Source organism: Uloborus diversus, chromosome 5 (genome assembly GCF_026930045.1).
Source record: "Uloborus diversus isolate 005 chromosome 5, Udiv.v.3.1, whole genome shotgun sequence".
NCBI classification, from domain to species: Eukaryota; Metazoa; Arthropoda; class Arachnida; order Araneae; family Uloboridae; genus Uloborus; species Uloborus diversus.
In genome coordinates, this window is record NC_072735.1 from 81,407,756 (window position 1) to 81,431,017 (window position 23,262).

The 23,262-nt window shown below is 34.0% G+C and overlaps 2 protein-coding genes across 5 annotated transcripts in view; one reads left to right on the forward strand and one right to left on the reverse strand.

The window, feature by feature from the left end:
• Positions 1-7,692, forward strand: part of LOC129223420 (uncharacterized) — a 33,571-nt gene extending 25,879 nt beyond the window's left edge. For 3 of the 4 annotated variants that reach the window (XM_054858018.1, XM_054858021.1, XM_054858019.1), the window contains 5 exons: positions 9-130; positions 1,420-1,572; positions 4,021-4,167; positions 6,073-6,190; positions 7,465-7,692. In XM_054858018.1, coding sequence (XP_054713993.1) covers positions 9-130; positions 1,420-1,572; positions 4,021-4,167; positions 6,073-6,190; positions 7,465-7,640 — 716 coding nt within the window. In that variant the 3' untranslated portion in view covers positions 7,641-7,692. The other variant, XM_054858020.1, reaches the window with a different exon arrangement.
• A 202-nt stretch (positions 7,693-7,894) lies between these two features.
• LOC129223426 (locomotion-related protein Hikaru genki-like) overlaps positions 7,895-23,262 on the reverse strand; it is a 60,738-nt gene continuing 45,370 nt past the window's right edge. Inside the window, exons 4-9 of the mRNA XM_054858028.1 lie at positions 22,067-22,226; positions 21,258-21,406; positions 20,469-20,645; positions 12,937-13,113; positions 11,307-11,477; positions 7,895-8,585 (exon numbers count right to left, since the gene is read on the reverse strand). Coding sequence (XP_054714003.1) covers positions 8,389-8,585; positions 11,307-11,477; positions 12,937-13,113; positions 20,469-20,645; positions 21,258-21,406; positions 22,067-22,226 — 1,031 coding nt within the window. The 3' untranslated portion in view covers positions 7,895-8,388. The remainder of the gene's footprint in view (positions 8,586-11,306; positions 11,478-12,936; positions 13,114-20,468; positions 20,646-21,257; positions 21,407-22,066; positions 22,227-23,262) is intronic.

A 23,262-nucleotide genomic window follows, 5' to 3' on the forward strand; every position in this document is an offset into this window, starting at 1 on the left:
ACTTTCAGAAAAAGTTAAAATGACAAAGAAACAGTGTAAATTGCTAATAAAGGAAAGATTATTGAAAGCTCAAGGTTCTGCGCCAAGAGTTTGCATTAATCTAGATTTTGCATCTGAAATGGAAACAAAAGTAAGAAACATATTTTTACATGGTTTGTATTCTTTTAAAAATCCTTGAAAACTGTTTGAACTAAAAAGTTTAACTTTCAAGTGCTTGAAAAATGTTCAAATGTATCTTTAGTCCTTGAATTTTGTGATTTTTTTTTAAAGGTAGATTTTAAAACTCTTCGAAAATTGCTATTCGATTGTTTATCGATTTTTTTTAAAAATCTGATTATTGTGAGAAACTTTTTTGTTGTTAGTGTTGAAAACTGACATTAAATTTACTGCAGTCAAGGAATTAGCTTATTTAAAAATTTTACCAAATGAATTTTCACAATAAATAACTCTTTAAAAAATCCTTATTTTTAAAAAATTCTCAAGACTGAGCTTATGCTTCACCAAAAATTGAATGCACTGTTTAAGATTTCTATCCTTTTGCATCTTGTAAATATTTAGTTATTTTGAAAGTTAGATGTTGTTTCAAAATATGTCACCTTTAATATACTTATTTTCTTAAGAATGGATTTTTGAAATGTAAGTTATTAAATAATTAGCCATGGCAATCAGCTCTGTTGTTATTTGTTAAATCTAGCTGCAAATATTGGTGCTCTTGAATTACAAGTGACTTAAACCAATGTAGATGACAAACTTTTGTGGCCATAAAAGACTCAAAAATCATGGCTTGTATAAAAGCAAATTGGCGAGAAACTCATCATCCATTAGTTGTAAATATACAAGCTAACCAAATGACCTTTTAATTTTCTACTACGGGCAAATCCGTGTGGATACCGATTGTGTTAAATAAATATATAAATTCTTTTTGGTTTTCATGTCCGGAAAAACTTAAATTAAAATCGCAATCTTCAAAAAAAAAAAAGAAAAAATCTGTTTTTTTCGCTTTTGAAAATAATTTAGCGGATGAAAGATATTTCTCGACATTTTGTTGCAAATGTTTTATTTGGGCAACAAAGAGTAGTTAATACTTTTTTCCCTTCTCTCCCCTCTCCTCCAACAGAAATCCTGGTTTTGCATATAGATCTGAATGTTATAAAATCCTACCAGATAAAGTGTTGATACATAAATTGTGACAATTTTAAGGACATGTTTTGGAAGTTTACTGAAAAAAACATTTAGTTTGTCATGTTGATTTACTTCAAGGATTTAGAAATAATAAAAAGCATTGTCATATTAATCACAGTGAAGGATTGTGTTATCCATATGGAATTTGATGTTAAACTTATTTAAGCTTCTCTTTCTTTCTGTTTTGTTTGGACACAGATGAAGCATTCGTAGTCAACTCTCTGTCATTCTTTTTAGGACCTCGGCCGTCTGTCATCTCAGCTGCGCAGATTGTATGGATCCAACAGACAGAGTGATTCACCTCTCCATTTATTTTTCTGCGCTTTAAATCCATTAGATGAACTGTACAAAATATGCATTGAAAAAAATGATGGTTTTGCTTCCTATGTGGTATGTGATTTTAAAAGTTGTTCATACATATAATTTATCTTTTTTGAAAGTTATTGTTGAAATCGTTTTTGCATACAGCTGTGATTTAACAAGTTTTTAAGTAGTTTTAATGAATTTAATAAAATTGTAAATACAAAGGAAACATTAGTCCTGTAGAATTAAACAAGTGAAAATTACATACTAAGCAACACTCAAGCATACACTGGCAGATTCAGCTTCTGTTTTTGTAGAGGGTTATTATCTAGAAAGAAAGTTTTTAACCATAAATATGGGATCAGGAGTTAGTTTTTAGCCTTTTTTCCCAGTAAAAGTCAGAGAAAGAAGAAAAAAGCATGAAAGAAGGCTTAATGCATCTTGAAAATATTACAAAAAACAAAAATAAAGTCGAAAATGAAAAAAAATAATTAAATATCGAAAAATTAAAAATTGGAAAGTAGGGCATTGAGATGGGGGGAAACGTCTGTCTGTCAGTCTGTCTGTCCCCCCCCCCCCCTCCCCAATAACTTTTGAGTGAATAGTCCGATTCGAACAAATTTTAGTTCAAATACCTTAACATTAGCGCCTACGTGGAAACTGAAAGTCAATGTAGATTACGTACTTGAAAGCGGATTTACTTAAAACAAATTTTGTTGGAAATAGTTCTTGACAAAAAACTTCAGACTCCAATTCCGAGAATTTAGGGGCACCTGACTCTGACTCCTGTGCCCGACAATTAGTCGGGCTCCAAATTTCCGACTTCGACTCTGACTTTCTAGCTTTGGCAAAAATTTATACACGGAGGAAAAATGACCGACTCCGATTCTTGGATATTTGACTCCCACTCCAACTCCTTTATCCCAAAATGAGATTGACATTGACTCCGCAGCCACAGTTTTAACTGTGAAATAATTATTGTTAATATGACTTGTTTTTATTTTCACTCTAAAGTTTTAATTTAGGTATTCAGTTTTCAGCAGATAAACTTGAAGTCATTTATGTTTCTACATTAGGATATATGCAGACGATTTTTTTTTTTTTTTTTTTTTTTTTTGACAATGAAAAATATTTCTTTAAGTTGACATTTTATTGTTTTTATTTATTTTGGTAAGTGCAGTAATTCATTAAAAATTATTTTTGGCAACAGGGAAAAAAGAAACGATTTTTTTTTTTTTTTTGATATGATGTATTTATTTTAATAAGCTTATTAATTTTAATTATTATTTTTTTATTTTGAAAGCGGTTAAAGAATTTTTTTTTAAATGGAATAAAGTGTATTAGCTGCTTTGTTTAAAAGGTGCTGCTATATTATTTGTATGTTTATTTATTTGTTTTTTTTACGCATCTAATTTTTTAGATGAGTGAGGCATATTTTATTCCTAGAAATCAGCTTCAAATATTAAAAAATTATGCTTGAAACAATTTGTGACTTTGGCTATATTTGAGAATATTGATCAGGTACTCGAAAGTAATATGGGTATACGGGAAAGTAGGCTCGTTTAGTTCTAGACGGAATTTCTTGTTTGAAATATTAATCTTAAAATGCAGCTTTAGGCTATCATGGGTCTCTTAAAGAGGTGGGATCATATCCTCATGCCCATGCTACTCCCCCCCCCCACCCCCCATTCTGGGTTTGCTCTTGCAAACATAATTGTGATGAAAAAACATGTATTGCTAGGACCAGTATTTTAAACATGGAAAATTGTTTTTGGATTTATTTATTTACATAAGAAATTATTTTTACCTATACAGGTCTACTTTAATGTTTCTTGACCCTACTTCCAATGTTTTCATAAAGAAGTTACCTTCTTTATTTTCGACTTTACCACCCACCAGATATTTTGCACTTAATATATTTTGATTAACTTTTCTAGAGCGTTTCATAATAGTGAAAATGATCAAATCTTTCAGGGTTCTTAAAAAATAAGCAAATTTGGAGGGATCATTTTTAAAACTAAATCACTTAAGAAAAATATGTTGCTTATTATATATTGTGCTATCAAAAAATAGCAGTTTTAATGACTTCAATGAAATATAGAAATGCTTTAAGTTTTCAATTAATATATTTGAATTAAAATTGATGTTAACCCTTATGAATCTACTTAAATAAGCAGTTTTGTTTTCCATGCATCATAGTCTATCAATCTTAAAATCTGTTCAGAATCAATATTTTTCAATTATGCCGAATGTGCATTTGTATTGAAAGATTTTCTATTAAAACAAAGGTTGCATTTATTACATTTCTGCCAATGAAGTTATGATCCTATGATTTTTTTGGAATGAATAAAGTTTTACCCCAAAATGACAGTTCTGTTTCTGGTACCTCACAATAGAACTGTTATGAGGGACATGCTGTTATGAGGGAAAAACGTACAGCCATGTACTTTTGACATGGCTGTATTTTTGTCCTAGTGCTTTGTATGTATATAAAAATCTTTTAAACTTTATTTGCTTTCTTTAATTATGAAATAGGTTGAAATGACAGACAAAGCTCCAGAAGAGCTGTTTAAAGTAGAAGATCTGGTTTACTTGTCACCAGATTCTGAAACTGTCTTGGAGGGTTTGAACATGGATAAAATCTACGTAATTGGAGGAATTGTCGATGGAACTGTGAAAAAGGTGAGAATGCTCATTGACTCCCATGTTAATGCTTTGAATGATTATTAAGTCATGAATAGTGCAGTAATAATCACACAATAATACAAATTGGAAGCACCAAGTGTTGTTATTTATTTGTTTATTTATGTAAATATTATTGATTTACCAGCCTTCAACAATGCAAACATTGTTAGGTTTGATTTCTCAAAATGATATAATTCTGAGAAGAAATATTTTTAACTACTTTGATCCCTCCCAAGTTATTGATCAGTTTTTAAAACTTTATGTTCTTACAGTTACGTGTTACCTAATTATAAGCATTACTGTTTGAATTGTGGCAAAGGTGTACAGTGCCCGCCACTTATTAAAATCACATTTGTTCTGGGGACATTTGATTTTATAAAGTGGCTGATTTTATAAACCAGCATTCTTACACTTAAAAAAATAAAGGCTTTTGAAATTTATATACTCAAAGAAGGAGAAAAAAGAAATGAATTAATTCATTTACTTTTAGTGTTTCAAAATACAGTTGACATTTTAAATAAACTTGAAGTATATTTTTTAAAATGTTCGCAAGAGTCTTAAAATATAATTGTATTGTTATTTGATAAGCAGAATTTAGGAGTAAAGATTCACTATCGTTTTATAATCCAGTGATTTTATATAAGTGTCAGTAACTGTACTACATGCTTTTCAAATTCTATGACACTCCTTTTAAACTGTCATCAGTCCATCTACTGTCACAGCTGCCAGCTCTCCCAATTCGCTCAGGAGACTTGAATTTCAATGCCTTCTCCTGCACTCCCTAATGAAGTAGATACCACTCAAATTTCTCTTCAATGCAATTAATTTCCCTGCAAAAGGGATTTTTCAGTGTTTAAAATTTCAAGAAAAATCTTCATGGTAAAACGATCACTATCTCAAAAACAAAACATTTTCATACAAGAGTATAAAAATTGTATATGCCCCATCAATTCTTAAACGAGCTTATTCACTTTCCTTCTTTTTAAATCTTTTATTTCCCAAAAAAATGTGATAAAATGTTCTCGATTTTTCTGTGAACTTCCTAAATTTTTACCTGCTGCAAGGAATATTATACTATCACTTATAGATAAAAAAAAAAAAACTAACGCCTCATTCAAAGTCTTAAAATTGTTGATTTTTTTTCAATTTCAAAAAGCAAAACTAGTAATTTCAATGTAATGAATTAGACTTAACAGTTAATTATATTTCATGATGTAGTGTTATTTAAAAGTTACCTCAATAAACATATTGTAAGAGTTAGGGGTTTGTGAAATGATTTTTGCTATTTTTCATATCTATTTTAAGGGTTCTAATTGACGATGTCTCAAAACGGGAGTTTTGCACTTAGTAAGTTTTGCTCGAATGCTGATGATATATTCCACTCACTTGCTATTAAGGTATCAAATCACAGCTTGAGAAAATTAGTGACACAATTCAGAAAAGCAACTTATGCAGGAGACCATTTTTTGAATTGTTGCAATTTGTTGTTGTTTCACTCATGGCAGTGCTTAATTATTGTAATGCCCCTTAAAAATGGTTAATACTATTATTTTTGTTTATTTCATGCAGTTTTTGTACCAGCTATGTAACGTTCCTTGAAATTTGAATCAAATTAAGATCAAATTAGGTTTTAATCAAAGTTGAAACCTACCGGTAACTTTGCTATCTAGGACAAAGTATTGTCAATTAATAACCTCATTTTTGGTATTTTTTTGAGTTGTGTCACTATTTTTTTCAAGCGACAAAATATCGAATTCAGATTACATCAGACAGGCTTTTTAAAGGAACAGTGCATGTGCAATGCTGCCCTCTAACAAATGTAAATTAAACTCATCACAGTGTTAGTTTTTCTTTTTAACTACCAAACAAAATACTAAATTCTATTTTATTTTTATGTTTCAGGGTGTTAGTCTGAATCATGCTAAAAATTTCAATATCCAGACTGCTCGTTTGCCTATTCATGAATATCTAGTGAAGTGCTCTCAAAATCCTGGAACTACTGTCTTGACTGTCAATCAAGGTAGGCAGTTGGGTACAAGAATGTGATCATATATGTTGAGATTCAGCTTATCTCGAACTATACTTTTTACATCTTATTATTGTGATTTTTCACTTTGCTTTTGGCACGGAACTAAAAAAACTACTTTGTGAAAAATGTTTTATAATTTTCAGCAGTTTCAAGTGAGTAATACATTTCAACTTGTTTCATTTTACATTTACAAGCAGCACATAAAGCAATATAATGGACCTTATTCACAGTTTGGTAATGATCAGCTGTCCGTCTGCCGGTATTTTGACCGACTACGTAGTATCAGCAGTGCTAAAAAAACTTGATTTATTTAAGGATTACTGGACTGCATGCACATAATGAACATGCTTAGGACTTATACAGACTTATGACTGCATTAAAAATGCCCAGAAAAGGGAAAAGTAAAAAGAAAATTCGAGTTTTTCATCATGTTTCCGATGAGGAACCAAAGAGGCTTAAACCCATGAAAATACGATAATAAAGAAAGTATTTTGTATTAAATGAACCGTTTATATTCTTTTATAACTTTTCTTAGTTAAAAATTTAAAAAACCTCTCATTTTTAAACAGAAAGAAGAGTTTATAAGCCGCACCAAAGCGTTATTATACGCTATAGTACCTGATTTTTGTCTGCTACAGTTCCCACAATGCACTGCAGTGACGTTTTTGACCCGCAGTGAATACTGTGTTTTACACCGCAAGTGCAGCAATATATTTTTCACTTAAATAATGTTGGACATGAAAATGTCCAAACATGCTGAGACTGAAAATATAAAAATATTTCCTTTTTTATATTTCTACTTTCCTGAGGTCCTTATCTCACCTATGTCTGACTTTTTACCCCCACCCTCTTCCTTTTAGCTAAAAATACCTTAAGTTTGTCAACCTTCCTCTCCATCCTTTTCCATAGGTGATGGGACATCTAATCGCTGAGATTTTCGCAGCTCCTTGCGGTAAGAACACTTCTTGAGTTGATGACATGAATCAATGTTTTGTCCCCTGTACATTGCAAAACAATTTGGATGTACTTTATTTGACCTTTTAAATGACTTTTAGTGGATAATAATTGTCAATTTATTTATTTATTTTTTATTATGTGTGTTGAAGAGACTGAATGTAAATAATGACAAAAATACTCAAACCTTTATCTTGAATTTTCAGAACATGCCCCAGAATGAAGGGTGTTTGATTGCATGCTTATTGAATTCAGAACATTAAAAAGAATTTATGATAAAACAGCCATTGACCTTTTCCCCCCTTTTCCAGTGTTTGATGTTCTTCTGAAGTACTATGAAACAGGAAACTGGAGTTTGGCCCTAATGAACAATGTCCCTCGTAGAAAAGGCTTCTGTGCTCCTGAGTTGGTTGAAGATTTTTGCGACAAAGTGTCTTTGATAAAGGACTCGATTTTAGATTCAGAAAAACTAAAATGTGACAGCTGACAAAGGTGTAAAAATAGTTGTTAAATGTACATTGAAAAGCTATACTGTAATAAATTTCTAAATATCATTCGACTTCAGTGTTTCATTTATTTATTTATTTTAACTCTAAATACAAAATTGAGAATGTATCAACCCGAATTTCTGTATTACAGTAGAACTATTGTAATTATGAAGCTTCAGTTCTTTGCTGCTTAAAAAAAAAAAAAAAAAAAAGGAGAACAAGCAACTTTTCCTTCACTTTTTGCTTACGCCTCTTTTTTTTTTTTTTTTTTTTGAGCAATGTTTTTCTCTGCATGTTCCAGTAGTTTTTGGAAAATATTCCTGCAAAATATCTTGTAATGGTGTGAACTATTTTCAATCAATTAGATTTTACAGCATATTATGTTTTGTTTTATTAAAATCATTTTTCCTCCCGCAGACACTTTAAATTCAAACAAATGCATCTTTTGTTCTGTTACTTCCAAAACCTATAGTAGCCCTTGTAGCATTATGAATATGAAATTGCATTTATACATGATCTATATATTTACCACCTACATTCTAATTATATCAGTTCAGTGACACCTGAAACTCAGAAGGTTGATCTTTGTCTTGCATTATTAAGTGAGCTGCATCAATGCTGAGCATAATTATTTCTCAAAATCACTTTGTGACATGTTGAATGATCTGCACCACTTTTTGCCAGGTAACTGGGTAATAATGATGTAGCACTTCATACCATTTTGTTTCAACAGCAGAAACTGTCTCCTTAGGAGGCAACTGGCCTGCAATGTGCTAGTGGACTGGACCAGTGTCCGGTGGCTGTGCATCTCAGCCGAGGTGCTCCAATGACTCTGAAGCCCTTTTCACATTGCACAGTTACCATCTCACCGATATCATAGTGAAATTTTGTGGGAAGCACCTGACCATGCGCTGGCTCTCCGGGAAACTCACACGCTGGTTTACCTAAAAGTTTAAAAAATAGAGAGAGAGAAATTTTTAGAATATACAATGGTGGGTGAGAGGGGGAGGGCATAGCTGAAATGACATCATACAAAAAAATGGCCATCTTGAATTATGGCCATGATAGAAAGTTTTGTATGAGAAAGGATTTGCAAAAAAAAAAAAAAACATGAAAGACAAAAGCTTTGGGTCATATTTGTCTTAGCTTTTCAAACTTAACATTGCTATTAATGTAAAAAATTGTGTTGTATGTTGTGTCAAAAAATGGTGCCAATTCGCTAGTTATAAAGATTGGTGCTTGATTTTACTAGATTTTAGTGTTTAGTTGAACGGGGCAGAAGTTGCTACTCTGCAGTGCCACCTGGTGGCGATAGGTTTCAATGAGCATATTATGCACCTTCTCCGTGGAAAAATACATATATATAGCAATTTTCATAATAATTGGTCCAGGTATCAAGTGAAGCCGTGACTATACTCAAATTTTGTACTCACGCAGTTTGCAAGATCAATCAATCGCTAAAAATATCAAATAGAAAAAGTTTTCAATCCCCCCATTGCATGAAAAGCCATAAAACAATAAAGAAAGAATTTATTTGTTCAAACTCAAGAAAAATGGCAACAGCTAACTTCTTATCAATGAGATCTTTCACGCGAATTAATTTCTGCAGCCGATAATTTTATTCGTATTTATCCAATGTATTGTGACTTAAATTGGAATAAAAAAGGAACTATCTAGCGGATGTTTTTCGAACTGGTCTATAAACATTCCCAGTACCAAAAATAACAAACGGTGAAAGTTTCAGCCAAATCTGCCGGGTAGTTTTTGAGTTCATGGATGACATACAGACAAACATTCATTTTTATATATATAGATAACTAAAGTAAAATGTTTTTTCAAAGTTACGTTATTTATGCAGTGTTTCATCACATGCCATGTACAACTTCCTTTGAGATAAATATTTGATGCTGTTTTAAAACTGCAAGGACATTTTCTTTTTGATAAATAATCGCTTGTTTGGATGTAATTACTCAAAAGTAACTAGATGGAATTAACTATTATCCACACAATTTAGAACCTGATTATCTGGTTTTTATGGGTTTCTCATGCATTTATGAAAGCCTTGAAAAACCATTGAAGCAGTGTCCCTCTGTTGCTTAGATTTATTTAATTCTTTTTTGCTCAAGGCCACATCATAAATTTTTGGAGGCAGGGCGGGGCAACAGACGTTTCAGTTAAGATGGTTTAGTAGTTTAGTTTACGCTCCCCTCCCCATCACCCACAATTTCTTTCTTTTTTTTTTTTTTTGTTAATTAAGGGCCCAGTACCTTTGTTTTTTCTTTCTTTGTGTTTCAAGGCCAGGCAAAGACTTGAAGCTGCCACCCTTACCCGTCTTGCTTCAATTTTCTATGCTAAAATTTTATCAATAAAGGAAATGCATGAATTTATAAAATGTAAGACAAGTTTTACACTGAGAAATTCTTTATTAGCAATTTATTGCTTTGAAGAAAAGATAAGATACCAAAAGTTATTAGTCCTTAAACGTTTTATGCTGTCTTTGAATCAGAATAAAGACAGAGGTGAGGGGGTTGAGTCATATTCCCCATAACTTTTTCCAAATTGAAGTCTTGAAAACAGTTTTAGTCTATTTTTGGTGGCGTTAGAGATGGTCGGATGATAAGTTTCAGCGTCCTCCTCCGAGGGGAAATTCTCAAATTTCACATCAGAGTAGACATTTTCAGGCAATTTTGTGTAAAATTAAGAGAAAGAGCGGTTGCATTTCTCTCCTCCAAATTATTTTTCAAAGATAAAGTCAGTTGTTGGTTACATCTGGTGACATCAAAGACTTTTCTTCTTTACAAATTAGTTTCAAAAACGCAATTTTATATTATCTTTTGTGATGCTAAGGAAGAAGGTTCAAATGCTCTCTTCAGAAAATTTTTGGGATAGAAGTCCTAAAAACACATTTCAGGACATATTTAATGGTGTTTGAAGAATAGTCAGAATTCAGGAGCTGTTCCAGAAGTTTTTAGATAAAGAAATTTGAAAAACGCAATTTTAAGCTATATGTGTTGAGACGTTTCAAAAGGGCCCCTCGGAATCTCTACCCGGAAATAGTTTGAAATTAAAATCTCTAAAGCACCATTTAAAGATAATTTTAGGTCATATGAGGGGAAAATATCTGGTAAGCAACAATCCTCCAGAATTTTTTTGAAATTGAAGAGTCGAAAATGCAATTTGAAACTATCTTTGGTGACTTGAGGGAGGAAAGTCAATGAAGAAAACTCTTGTATTGAGAGGCAGAGTCCCCTTCATGCCCCTCTCTGGCAACCATCATGCTTAGTAGAGGTTTTTGAGATTTTCTTGTCTTAGTTTTCTCTTTTTATAAATAAAAGAAATATACTATTGAATAATTTTATTTTTTGTTCTCAGTAAGCTTCCTGCATGCCCAGAAAAATCTGCTCGTGGGCAGGATTTGGACCGCGGGCAGTAGGTTGAAGACCCCTGATCTAATCCATCACACTTCTCGAGTTGTGGTGGATGCATTTATGTACTACAATTCGATAAAGCTCCATCCCAAAGCTAAATTTCCCTAAGTCCTGCATTTTCCATGTTTACTGAAATGCATTTCTAATTCTTTTGGAAGTAAATAATTTAAATTTTATGCATTGTATACAAATATGAATCGCAACTTCCTCCTAGTTAAAACGAACTGTGATACTCACATGTTGGTGGCGGAAAGGTCCATTCTCCTTGGTCATTGCAGACTGTAATGGATTCTCCCACTATCACAAATCCAGCATTGCAGGTGAATTGCAAGAAGTCACCTGTGAGGTATCGTCCGCTGTCCAACACTCGACCGTTGCTTGGGGCTAAGGGAGGAGCACATTCGATGGCTGGAATAGAGGAAAACTTTGAAGAATTTTTCCATTGAAACAGAAGTTACTAATCCAAAATACGAGTTTTAAATATTTATTTCAATGACTTTGACTTTTAATAGTTTCATTGATTGATACTAGATGGCTCCGCCTCCTGCTCGTTGTTATTTCCCAACCCCTGAAGATTGCTGCGCAATCTTATTTGGTTCGCGAAGATTTAAAGCTCTTGTTAAGAAGAATCAGATTAAAATACACTTTACAGTTAGAAAGTGCTTTCTTCTTCCCGTTTTGAAGTAGAGTTTCAGTAAAGAACTCATTAAATTTAGAAAAATATTAAATCTCCACTCAAATCCAAAGACAAAAAGAATTAGATAAAAATACCTATAACAAAATTATTTTTAAAGGAGCACTTCTCCTGTAGAGTCCAAACTAACTTGCACCAAAATTTGCAGCTTTAGGGCCTCCTAACAACGCCAACGTAGCAAAACGGCCGTTTTGTACGTTTGAAAAGTTACTTTCAAATTCGTGGTCTCTTGTAATATTTTACTCTTTAGCTCTGGGCATGAATTGAGTTTAGCCTAGGACGTTCGCTAAATTAGTAACCCTTATATCTGTTTTCTAATTAATTGAGAAAATTGGAACAAACTCAATCAGATGCAGAAAATATCTCTTTCGAATGACATAGGATAAGAGATGTTGGAAATGTTTCACCCCTTCAATAGGCATTTTTTATGTAATTTTTACTTGAAAAATAATTACAAAAAAACTAATTCAAAACAAAAATAATAAAAACCCAGGGGCTCAAAGTAGTTTTGTACCAAATTTCAAGGCTATAGGAGCTATATGGTTCTTGGACTCGAGCCCGCCACAGATAAAATTTTACAATTTCTTTGATGTTATTTTTTTCTTTTTAATATATAGAGATAACTCAACAATGAACTAAATTCTTGTAATTGGAGTAGACCAAAATGTTTTATATAAGTTCACCGTTAAAATCTGGGTAGAATGCATTTTATAACACTATTCTCAAGTTACTTTTGCAAATACTGTATTTTTATAATGTTAATATTTCGGGATTGATATTTACACTGCTTTAATTTGCAGCTATTTAACGCGAGGAGTAATTTAACAATATTAACGGTTTTTAAAATACTCATTTGAGCCAAAAATGGGTATCGTGAGTCGGCGATCTGCTTCTCTAGTTATCTAGCTACTCAATAGATGGCTCCATTTAAACTTTATAAAGAACAAATGATTTCAGAAGCGCCATCTACTGAGTAATTAGATAATTAGAGTGGGGATCACTTGCTACGTTAACATCCAAATGTCTTGTTATCTTTCAAACTATAAAACATGGCTTTCAACGCAACCGCTTTTTTCAATTTTACTATATATTATGAAATAGGAACGATAGGGATTTTAAATGTATTTCAAGGTGAGAAATTTTCATAGATTTTTATCAAAGATTTAGTCTTACCATCGCAACTTGGAGTAGAATCCGACCACGTCTGGTTCTTGAGACAAATGATGACGGGGATGCCTACTAGCCTATAGCCTGTAGGACAGGAGAACATTACCCGAGAGCCATACGTTCGATTATGAGATTCCGTTCTCAGATGTTGGTCTTCCAATATCAGTGGCGGACACTGGATAACTAAAAAGAAAAATCTAGTTGCATTACATCTGAATATTTTGCTTTTAAGTAACTAAAAAAATTTTTCCCCAAAACAGATTATTTTATTTTTAAAAAAATCGTTTACGAAAAATACTTTTTGGTTTTAACTGCAATTGTTAATACCTCTGGCTGCCAACATGATTTTTATTCGGGAGTTCAGATTCGTGTCTGAATCAATATTAGCTTTGAAATGTGTGTCATATACGAGCCATATTTTTTCGAGCATGTAACGGGAAAATAAAATTAAGGCATTGTTCACAAATGATCTCACGCATTGAGGGAGGGGGTGGGTTCGTGAAATTGTGACAAAGGAGAAGGAAGGTGTAACCAGAAGTGTGACATCACGAATTTTTTATGAAAATGTGCTTGTGAAAAAATGGGTGAAAAAAGGAAGGGGAGGGGATTTTAAGAAGTGTGATCCTTCGAGACGAAGAGGTGGGAGGATGTCACAGGTGTTGGAAATAATTTTAATATAATTTACATGTATGGCCAGCCCCTAAGTGAAAACAAATGTAGAAAAAGTATGAAAATAACCTATAATTGATTAAAAGTTCATTGTTAAAGTTTTCACTTTACCTAATTAAAAATAACAATAATATTTAGTAACTAGTATGTTGTGGCCATCACGAAACTTTCTTCTACAGTACAATCTCGATATCTCAAACCTTTCGGGACGAGGAAAAATGCGAGATATCGAGTTTACGAGTTATCAAGGTTTTGAAATAATTACACTAGTAAATCTCATAATTACAGACACATATGCTACATACATTTAGTATGTACTATAGGATCACTTTGAATTACGATTAATAAGTTAAGTCTTTAATAGTTTACAGGATGTGAAATTTTATAATTGTCGATACTGTACAAGTTGAAATTTTGAAATGAACAACAATTTTGACTTTGTTTTTTCATCTAAAAATTTAAAAATTCTAATTTTATCTTCAACCAATAGCCCCCCACATTAAAAAACTTTTCGGCAGCCATTTTGTAAGTGTTAAAAAAGCAGAATGATGAAAACGAGGAACGCATTTTCCGTTTTCGATTGAAAAGTGACGAAAAAGCGACCGTCCTGTCTTCAAAGTGGACAACAGGTTCAAAAGAAACGCACATTGATTCTAAACTCGGGGCTACTACAGCTCCCTGTCCCTGGAACTCGTTTTACAGCAAAGTTTGCCAAAGAGAAATGACGATTGAAACTTGCTTCTGTGCAAAAATTTCGACATATCAAGGGTTTCGAAAAATAAATTTCGAGACAACTATGGAAAATACATAGGAGTTGTTATGGAAAATGCTGGGGATTTTTTTTTTTTTTTTTTTCGAGACATCAAAGATTTTGAGATAAAGAGGTTCGAGATATCAAGGCTTGACTGTATATATTTCTTATGAATTTTGACCCTTCTCCACGCATGAGGAGCAAGCAATATTCCGAGAAGAAATAAAATTACGCACACAAAAAACTTAAGGACCGTCCCAATTTCCGAATTATCGCAAAAGCTAAGCAAAGGTCGAAATTTGAAAGTTGTTTTAAAAGCCTTGCTTGAATTAATTACAAATATTTTATCTGTTAGCAATTATAAGATGGCAACGGTTAAAAAATTTTAAATCATTGAGATAATTTCCGATCATTTCCATGCAATTAAAATCAGGAGAAATACGCAGACGACAGTCTATCACGATCTATCTTTCTTATTGTTGCATTAATAAAGCTATTTTTATTCGCAGAAAGAAAAAAAATAGCCTCCCATGGAGCGATTGGCGCCAAAATTGAACCAACGCCTATTTACATATGGATTCACATTTATTCCAAATTTCATCCAGAACGTATCATTACTTCTTGAAATATAGCACTTACAATGGGGAAAAAAACGTTCGATTGCGCCACCCCCTTTTCAGCTGTTGACGCCAAAATAGAATCAGCTCTTATACCCTCTAAGGGTTCCTTGTCGATAAATTTTTGTTTGATTCCGTTTATTATTTCTTGAAATACAGCAGTCACAATTGACGACAAAAAACGTTACAGCTCAACTCTAATTTGAGCTATTGACACCAAAATTGAATCAACACCTGTACCTGTTAGGGGCAGCATATGGACCAAATTTTGTTTGCTTCCGCCACTAACTTCCTGGGGAATAGCAGGCACGCATAACTCAAGAAACGTCCCATTGCTCCACCCCCCTTGGAGGAATTCGTGCCAAAATTCAATGGACACAAGTTCACAAAAGGGCACATATGTGTACCAAATTTCGTTCGATTTCATGCAGTAGTTTTTGCTGTAGAGCGGCCACAAAAAATTGGTCACACACGTGACAGACAGACATTTTCCAACTAGTATGTTGTGGCCATCACGAAACTTTCTTCTATATTTTTCCTTTTTCTGATCCCTCCCCATGCTTGACGAGGAAGCAATATTCCCAACAAAAACAAAATTACACATGCAAAAACTTGACGACTATCCCAATGTCTGAATTATTGCAAAAGCAAAGCAAAGAGCGAAAATTGAAAGTTATTTTAAAAGCCTTGCTTGAATTAATTACAAATATTTTGTTAACAAACAGAAGATGGCAACAGTTAAAAATTTTAAATCATTGAGATAATATTTCCGATCATTTCCATACAATTAAAATCACGAGAAATACGCAGACGACAATCTATTACGATTTATCTTTCTTATTGTTGCATTAATAAAAATATTTTTTATTCGCAAAAAAAAAAAAAAAAAAATCAACACCTCTTGGAGCGATCGGCGTCAAAATTGAACCAAAGCCTGTTTACATATGGATTCATATATATTCCAAATTTCAACCAGAACGTAGCATTACTTCTTGAGATAGGGCACTCAAAATGGAAAAAAAAAGAACGGGTGATTGCGCTACCCCCTTTTTACTTTCTTCTATATCTAATATATAGAAGAAAGTATTGGATTCGTGCAAATTTTCGAATTTCGAATTTTGACGGATTCGAACGTTTTGAGGTGTGCTGAGTCCATTTCGACCATTTTTGGAAAATGTCTGTCTGTCTGTGTGTATGTGTGTGTGTATGTATGTATGTGTGTGTGTATGTATGTGTGTCACGTCTGTGTGTGACCAGTTTTTTGTGGCCGCTCTACAACAAAAACTACCGCATGAAATTGAACGAAATTTAGTACACATATGTGCCCCTATGTGGACTTGTGCCCATTAGTTTTTGGCGCGAATTCCTCCAAGGGGGGTGGAGCAATGGGACGTTTTTCGAGTTACGCGTGCTTGCTATTCCTCAGGAAGTTACTGGCGGAATCAAACAAAATTTGGTCCATATGTTGGTATTAACAGGAACAGGTGCTGATTCAATTTTGGTGTCAATAACTCAAACGGGGGTTGAGCTGTAGAACGTTTTTTGTCGTCAATTGTGACTGCTGTATCTCAAGAAATAATGAACGGAATGAAAGAAAAATTTATCGGCAAGTAGCCCTTAGTGGGTATAAGAACTGATTTTAGTTTTGTGTCAACAGCTAAAAGGGGGGGTAGCGCAATCACCCGTTCTTTTTTTCCATTTTGAGTGCCCTATCTCAAGAAGTAATGCTACGTTCTGGTTGAAATTTGGAATATATGTGAATCCATATGTAAACAGGCTTTGGTTCTATTTTAACGCCGATCGCTCCAAGAGGTGTTGATTTTTTTTTTTTTTTTTTTGCGAATAAAAATATTTTTATTAATGCAACAATAAGAAAGATAAATCGTAATAAATTGTCGTCTGCGTATTTCTCGTGATTTTAATTGTATGGAAATGATAGGAAATATTATCTCAATGATTTAAAATTTTTAACTGTTGCCATCTTATGTTTGTTAACAAATAAAATATTTGTAATTAATTCAAGCAAGGCTTTTAAAATAACTTTCAATTTTCGCTCTTTGCTTTGCTTTTGCAATAATTCAGACATTGGGATAGTCGTCAAGTTTTTGCATGTGTAATTTTGTTTTTGTTGGGAATATTGCTTCCTCGTCAAGCATGGGGAGGGATCAGAAAAAGGAAAAATATAGAAGAAAGTTTCGTGATGGCCACAACATACTAGTTAGCTGTTGACACAAAAATAAAATCAGTTCTTATACCCACTAAGGGCTACTTGCCGATAAATTTTTCTTTCATTCCGTTCATTATTTCTTGAGATACAGCAGTCACAATTGACGACAAAAAACGTTCTATAGCTCAACCCCCGTTTGAGTTATTGACACCAAAATTGAATCAGCACCTGTTCCTGTTAATACCAACATATGGACCAAATTTTGTTTGATTCCGCCAGTTACTTCCTGAGGAATAGCAAGCATGCGTAACTCGAAAAACGCCCCATTGCTCCACCCCCCTTGGAGGAATTCGCGCCAAAAACTAATGGGCACAAGTTCACATATGGGCACATATGTGTACCAAATTTCGTTCGATTTCATGCGGTAGTTTTTGCTGTAGAGCGGCCACAAAAAACTGGTCACACACAGACGTGACACACATACATACACACACACATACATACACACACACACACACAGACAGACAGACATTTTCCAAAAATGGTCGAAATGGATTCAGCACACCTCAAAACGTTCGAATCCGTCAAAATTCGAAATTCGAAAATTTGCACGAATCCAATACTTTCTTCTATATATTAGATATAGAAGAAAGTAAAAATGGTCGAAATGGACTCAGCACACCTCAAAACGTTCGAATCCATCAAAATTCGAAATTTGAGAATTTAATGAACTTTTAAAAATCCACGCGCAAAAGTGCGCGCTTCTGAAACGTCACGAGCCTACGTCACAGGGCGCGAATGGGCAGCCTTCCGCCGAAGATCCCTTGTTTTCGCTAGGAACATTTTGAGCGCGCTGATATTTTTATTTTTTAAAAATTCAATAATCCTTTTGAACACACTATGGAGGCCGGATTCGTTAAAACACAATCTAAATAATCTTCCTCAAGTAACACCAATGAGATATTCGAATATTTTCGAGAGGATGAGAGGTTTAATGTTCCAGAAACGCGAGGAGTTAAATGCGAGGAGAAAGCCTTTTACGTTTCGTCTTCGAAGTCGAATGCGTGACCTTCGCTTCTCCCCTATCGGAAGAGGGGATGACGTCACTTCCTATGCCATTTGACGTCACAAGAGCTTGAACTTTAAAAATTAATTTAAAAAAAAAACTACTTATCGTATCGCAAAAATTTTTTCACGTATGTTCATCATACATGTTACTCTATCATATAAAAATAAAATTGAAAAATCGAAAACTTCCCTATTGTATTCAGAAATCTTGACAGCAATCACCTATTCACAGGCACTATCCCATTGTTGCATTGTGCGGCACTTTCTGGCCGAGCTGGAGCGCTCCTCCTTAGGGCTCCCCAGGCGACACCGTGCTTAGTGCAGATGCTTGATCGACATTAGGCGACTGGAATAGGGATTAGGGATGTGTGGTTCATGAACGAACGGGTCAAAAAGAAAGAACCCTTAAAATGAACGGATCCGTTCGTTCACGTAAAAAATAAACTACCGTTCCTTTGAACGTAAGAAGTTTGGAACATTGTATTAATGCACTTGTGATAAAATTGCTTTTTTCTTTAATTACATTCATCTTCAAATTTTTAACTCTCAATCACTCACAAGTTTCTTTTTTCTCCGTGAAGTACAATATATTCAATTCGAACCTTTTTACTCTCTGCTTTATTCATCATTTTTCTTTAACCGTTGCAGTTCTTTTGCAATTTTCCAATGTATCCATTAGTAATGTTTTGCGTAACTTGTTTGAACTACTAACAAAAAGTTTGGATTGTCCACTTAATGTCCCATGCACATGCTAAAATCCGTCTCACACTTTCTGTCGTCAAAATTATTTCTAATAATACGTTTCATCACTTTTCTTGCGATCCTTTTGTCTTCAATAACGCCCCTATCTTCTACCATCTATATTGATTTGGCTTTATTTTTAACTTGGTTGGCGACTTCCAAGTCGCTCATTTAACATTCAATATCCAATGATTCTTAATAAGGATTATTACTGTCTAATTTTTTCCCCCATTTAAAAACGTGTTGCGGTTTTCTTTTTCTGTTTTCATCGGTACTGTGGAATAATTTCGAAACTCCGTAATATTTAGGTTAACCTTTTTTTTTAATTAAGTTAAAATTTAGGTTTTAAGTTTTAAATTAAGTTAGTTGCTCCGGCTGAGTTACCAATATATTTTTCATTACTTTTTTCGCTGTACATGGTCTATTGGTAATACTATATGTATATACAGCGTGTTCCGTTTTAACCTGCAAGACCTTTATTTTTGAAACCGTTAGTCCTAGATGTATACTTCCAATTGCAAAAATGTTCAAAATCAGATGCAGAGTAAAGTTACTGAAAGGTTAAAGAAAATGCTAAGGCAACTATCTAAAAACATAAATTAACTTGATTTGGATTCTACACACGAAAGGGCTTCCAAATTGCCCTTGCTATTCGAACTGCCACGAGACGACCAACATTAACAAAATCAAGCTATCGAATGCCACGCATCCACGATACATTAACAGAAAGACAGTTAACTAAATTGAACCGATAGGTGGGAAATTTGCATATCGAAAAGCGCCCTCTTGCACACAGGTATACTTGACGATTTTTATAAAAAATTTCCACAAAGGTTGAAGCAAAAATAAAAATGAGTCAAAAAGTACAAAATTTAACTTTTTATACGGGTCCTAGGTCGCCTAACTAATATTTACAGAAATAATCTCCATTGAAAACTATTACTGTCAATCGAGCGCTCTTTCTGGTTGATTGAGATTGCTAGAGCACAAGAAATAATACGAGGATTAAGAGAAAATTTGGTATACAAATGAACCAAAACGGTAACAGGCAGTGCAACTTTGGCACCAGTTGCTCCATGAATGGCTATTTTTGTCGTGATATCCATGCTTTATTATCAGCACGATTAAATGAACAATGTGAAAAATCGATTAAATTTCCTCACGAGCGCTTCAAGAGCTAAGGGTTGAACAAAGTGTAAAAAAAATTTGGAATTTGACAAGGTTTTCATTAAGCTTATTCTCATCTTTGTATGTCTTTAACTACCGTCGATATTAATTTGAACCTGATTTTTCACACTTAAGAGGATTAAGAAATTAGAACTCTGTTGACTTGAAGCCTCGAATTTATTCCTTCTCCAAGTATTATCTTATACATTGGGGGAACATTTTCAATTCCACGCATGTTCCTTCGGAAAAAAATGAGAGGATGATTAGACAGTTTGTTTGATTGGAGTTAGGATAATCGGCGTTCTACTGTACTTGGTTTTTGAAAATATAATTTTGAAAGTCTAAAGTCTGATGATACCTTCGCAGCGAGGTGGTTCCCTCGACCAGGCTCCATCGGCAGTGCAAGTGATCTCTTCCGGTCCCACCAGGTTGAATCCTTCCATGCAAGCGAACCTCGCCTGGCTGTGCATCCGGTTGCCCTCCACAGCCATCACCCGGTTGCGATCCAGGGATTCGATGGCAGGACACTGCACATCTGAGGAAGATAATGATGAATAATTAATCGGTCTAAAGAAAACACACTTAATGTGAGGTCCATAATGCTACACTTAAAGATAGGTTGTGGGAGCACTTAAAGATCATTTTAGGGAATCAGTCCACAGTTGTTCTCACATTTTAAAATTCTTAAAAAAAATTTTATTGAACCAGTTATAATGTAATGTTTGCAACTTTTTTAAAAATGCATTTGTAAGCAGAAACAGAAATTTTCAATTACAGTTTAGGGCCCTCTGAAAATTCCGAGGGTAAATTTAAACTCCCAGAACCTTTTCAGTTATCAGGTCCTGACTGGCCAATGGAAACTTATTCTTGGTTTCCTAAAGTTTCGCCCATTTGCAACAAAAAATATCTCTGAAAAACCTTACATGGATAGTCGCTCATAGTTTGAACACAAAATGTTTTCTATTTTTGAAAAACTTAACATTTAATAGGTTAAAAAATCTCATCCAATTCCTGAGAAAAAAAAATCAGAATATTTTTTTGTACAACTTCTGTGTCTACATAAAACATACATTTGTGTAAAATAATGAAATATTGCTTTATTGTAAGTAAAAGATACTGTATTAGATCTATTATCAACATCTCTTACCTCTTACTCTAACACGCACGTCATTGGAATGTCCTTTCGGAGTGGTACAAATGAAAGTTCCATCATCAGTCTCTCTTGCGTAGTAAATGGACAGACGGTACTTCCAACTACGTTCTTCTATGGCTATGGCCCAAGCGCTAGGATATTGCCTGAAATATTTTTAACGTAAAAAAAATGTATAGAACAGTTCTCACAGCTGCAAAAAGATTTCAAGTACAAAGGACGCGTCAACTTATGCATTTTTCAAATGAAACGTTCTTAATACTCACCAGCGTCCATTTTAGAACAATTTCCGTTAATTGAATCCTCCCCTCCCCCTATTTTCAAATTTCATTTATTTGTGGTAATGTTCGAGGGAAAATTCAGAGTGAAGTTGATGTTATTCTAAATCATCTCAATAACTAACGTACATTAAATGATTTGGCTCTCTTTTAAAGTCGTAGGTTATGGAGTTTTAAAATCAACAACGTTATAAAATCAAAAATTTGCAAAACATTTCAGACTGGTGTTTCAGTGTGACAAGGAATCCTCTTTTTTATGCAAAATGAATGTGTTTATGGATGTAAACACGCATGATAAAAGAAACGAGATAGTAAAAAATAGATTTTTAACGAAACAGGTAATGAGAAACGTTTGAAACCACCAAAGATCCAACAGGAGCGCAAGCAATGTGCAGCAGTTTTTATGTTCGTTACTTTTGTCGTTAGTCTTTGATTTGATAGTCATGGGAAGTCTATTGTGAGAGGCATTTTGTTGCATTCATAATGGGTAAGAATCTGCCTTAAAAAAGTAATTTTCAGACAACTGACCTGTGTGTGGCTGTCCATGTCCAATTCGGGTTTCCATCCTGCCTCTGGAGTAGGCAGTCAAAGTGAATGATGGAGTTGGGCAGAATAACCACTTCTCCCGCCTTTGAGATTCCCGCGTCTCCGGACACCACGTTGTACACAATTGTCGGAGGCACATCCGCTGCGAAAGAAATTTTGTTTAATCTGCGCATGATATACAGCGATGGTAAAAAAAAAATTGCACCACCCGCGCCGCAAAAGAGAGGAATATCATCCCGACTGCATTCAACACACAGTCAAGCACCCTTTATTCCGGATGATTTGGGGATGCATTTCTGATCAATGAGTTGGTTAGCTTCACTTTGTGCAAGGAACAGTAATCGCTCAGGTTTCGTATTGGCATTTTGGAGGAGAAATTGCTTCTTACTATCCGGGTCACTTTACTTCAGTTCCAAACGTCATTTTCCAGGATGATTTTGCTCGGTGCCATAGGATAAAACTGGTAAGTAACAATTTAAAAAACTTTATCCTGCCATTAGACTTAAATTGACATGGGGTTAAGTAATTTTTTTCTTTAAACTCTCACGCAGGTTCAGAAATGGAAAAATGTGCATGGGGTCAGCAGTTTGCTTTGGCCCGGAAACAGCCTCTATCTACGTAAACAATTATCGGATTCCTGCTGTTAAATGTTTATTTCATAAGTTTTGCAGAATTTCACATACATTCATCGTTAATCGGTCGACCAAAACTTCTCACATAATCCCATTGTTGTGAAAATGCGAGGGTGATGCAATTTTTTTTACTAGCACTGTACAAACTGTGCAGAGTTTAAGACTAAGTCATTCACTTCTTCGGATTAAGCCGGCCCTCATAAACACATGTGCTCTTGCGTGTGAATTTTTCTGCTTTTTTTTCCTACGAAGAGTGAATGTTAATAACCCCCCCCCCCTCCCCCTCTCGTCCCGTCGAAAACTGAAATGACGGGCCTGAGTTTAAGTACAAAGGAGTTAGCCATGTACATGGATAATATTTTTGCAGTTGCCCTTTTCGCATTAGAAAATTTTGCCACGGACATATTTAGCTTAGATAAATGACTATTGAAAGTAATTGCTGACTTGTAGTTCCCAAATTTGATTTTTGTACTTCGCATTTTAGACGTGACTCTAAACATAATCGATCATTATTGTTAAAAACAAAAAATACAGGGTTAGCATAAA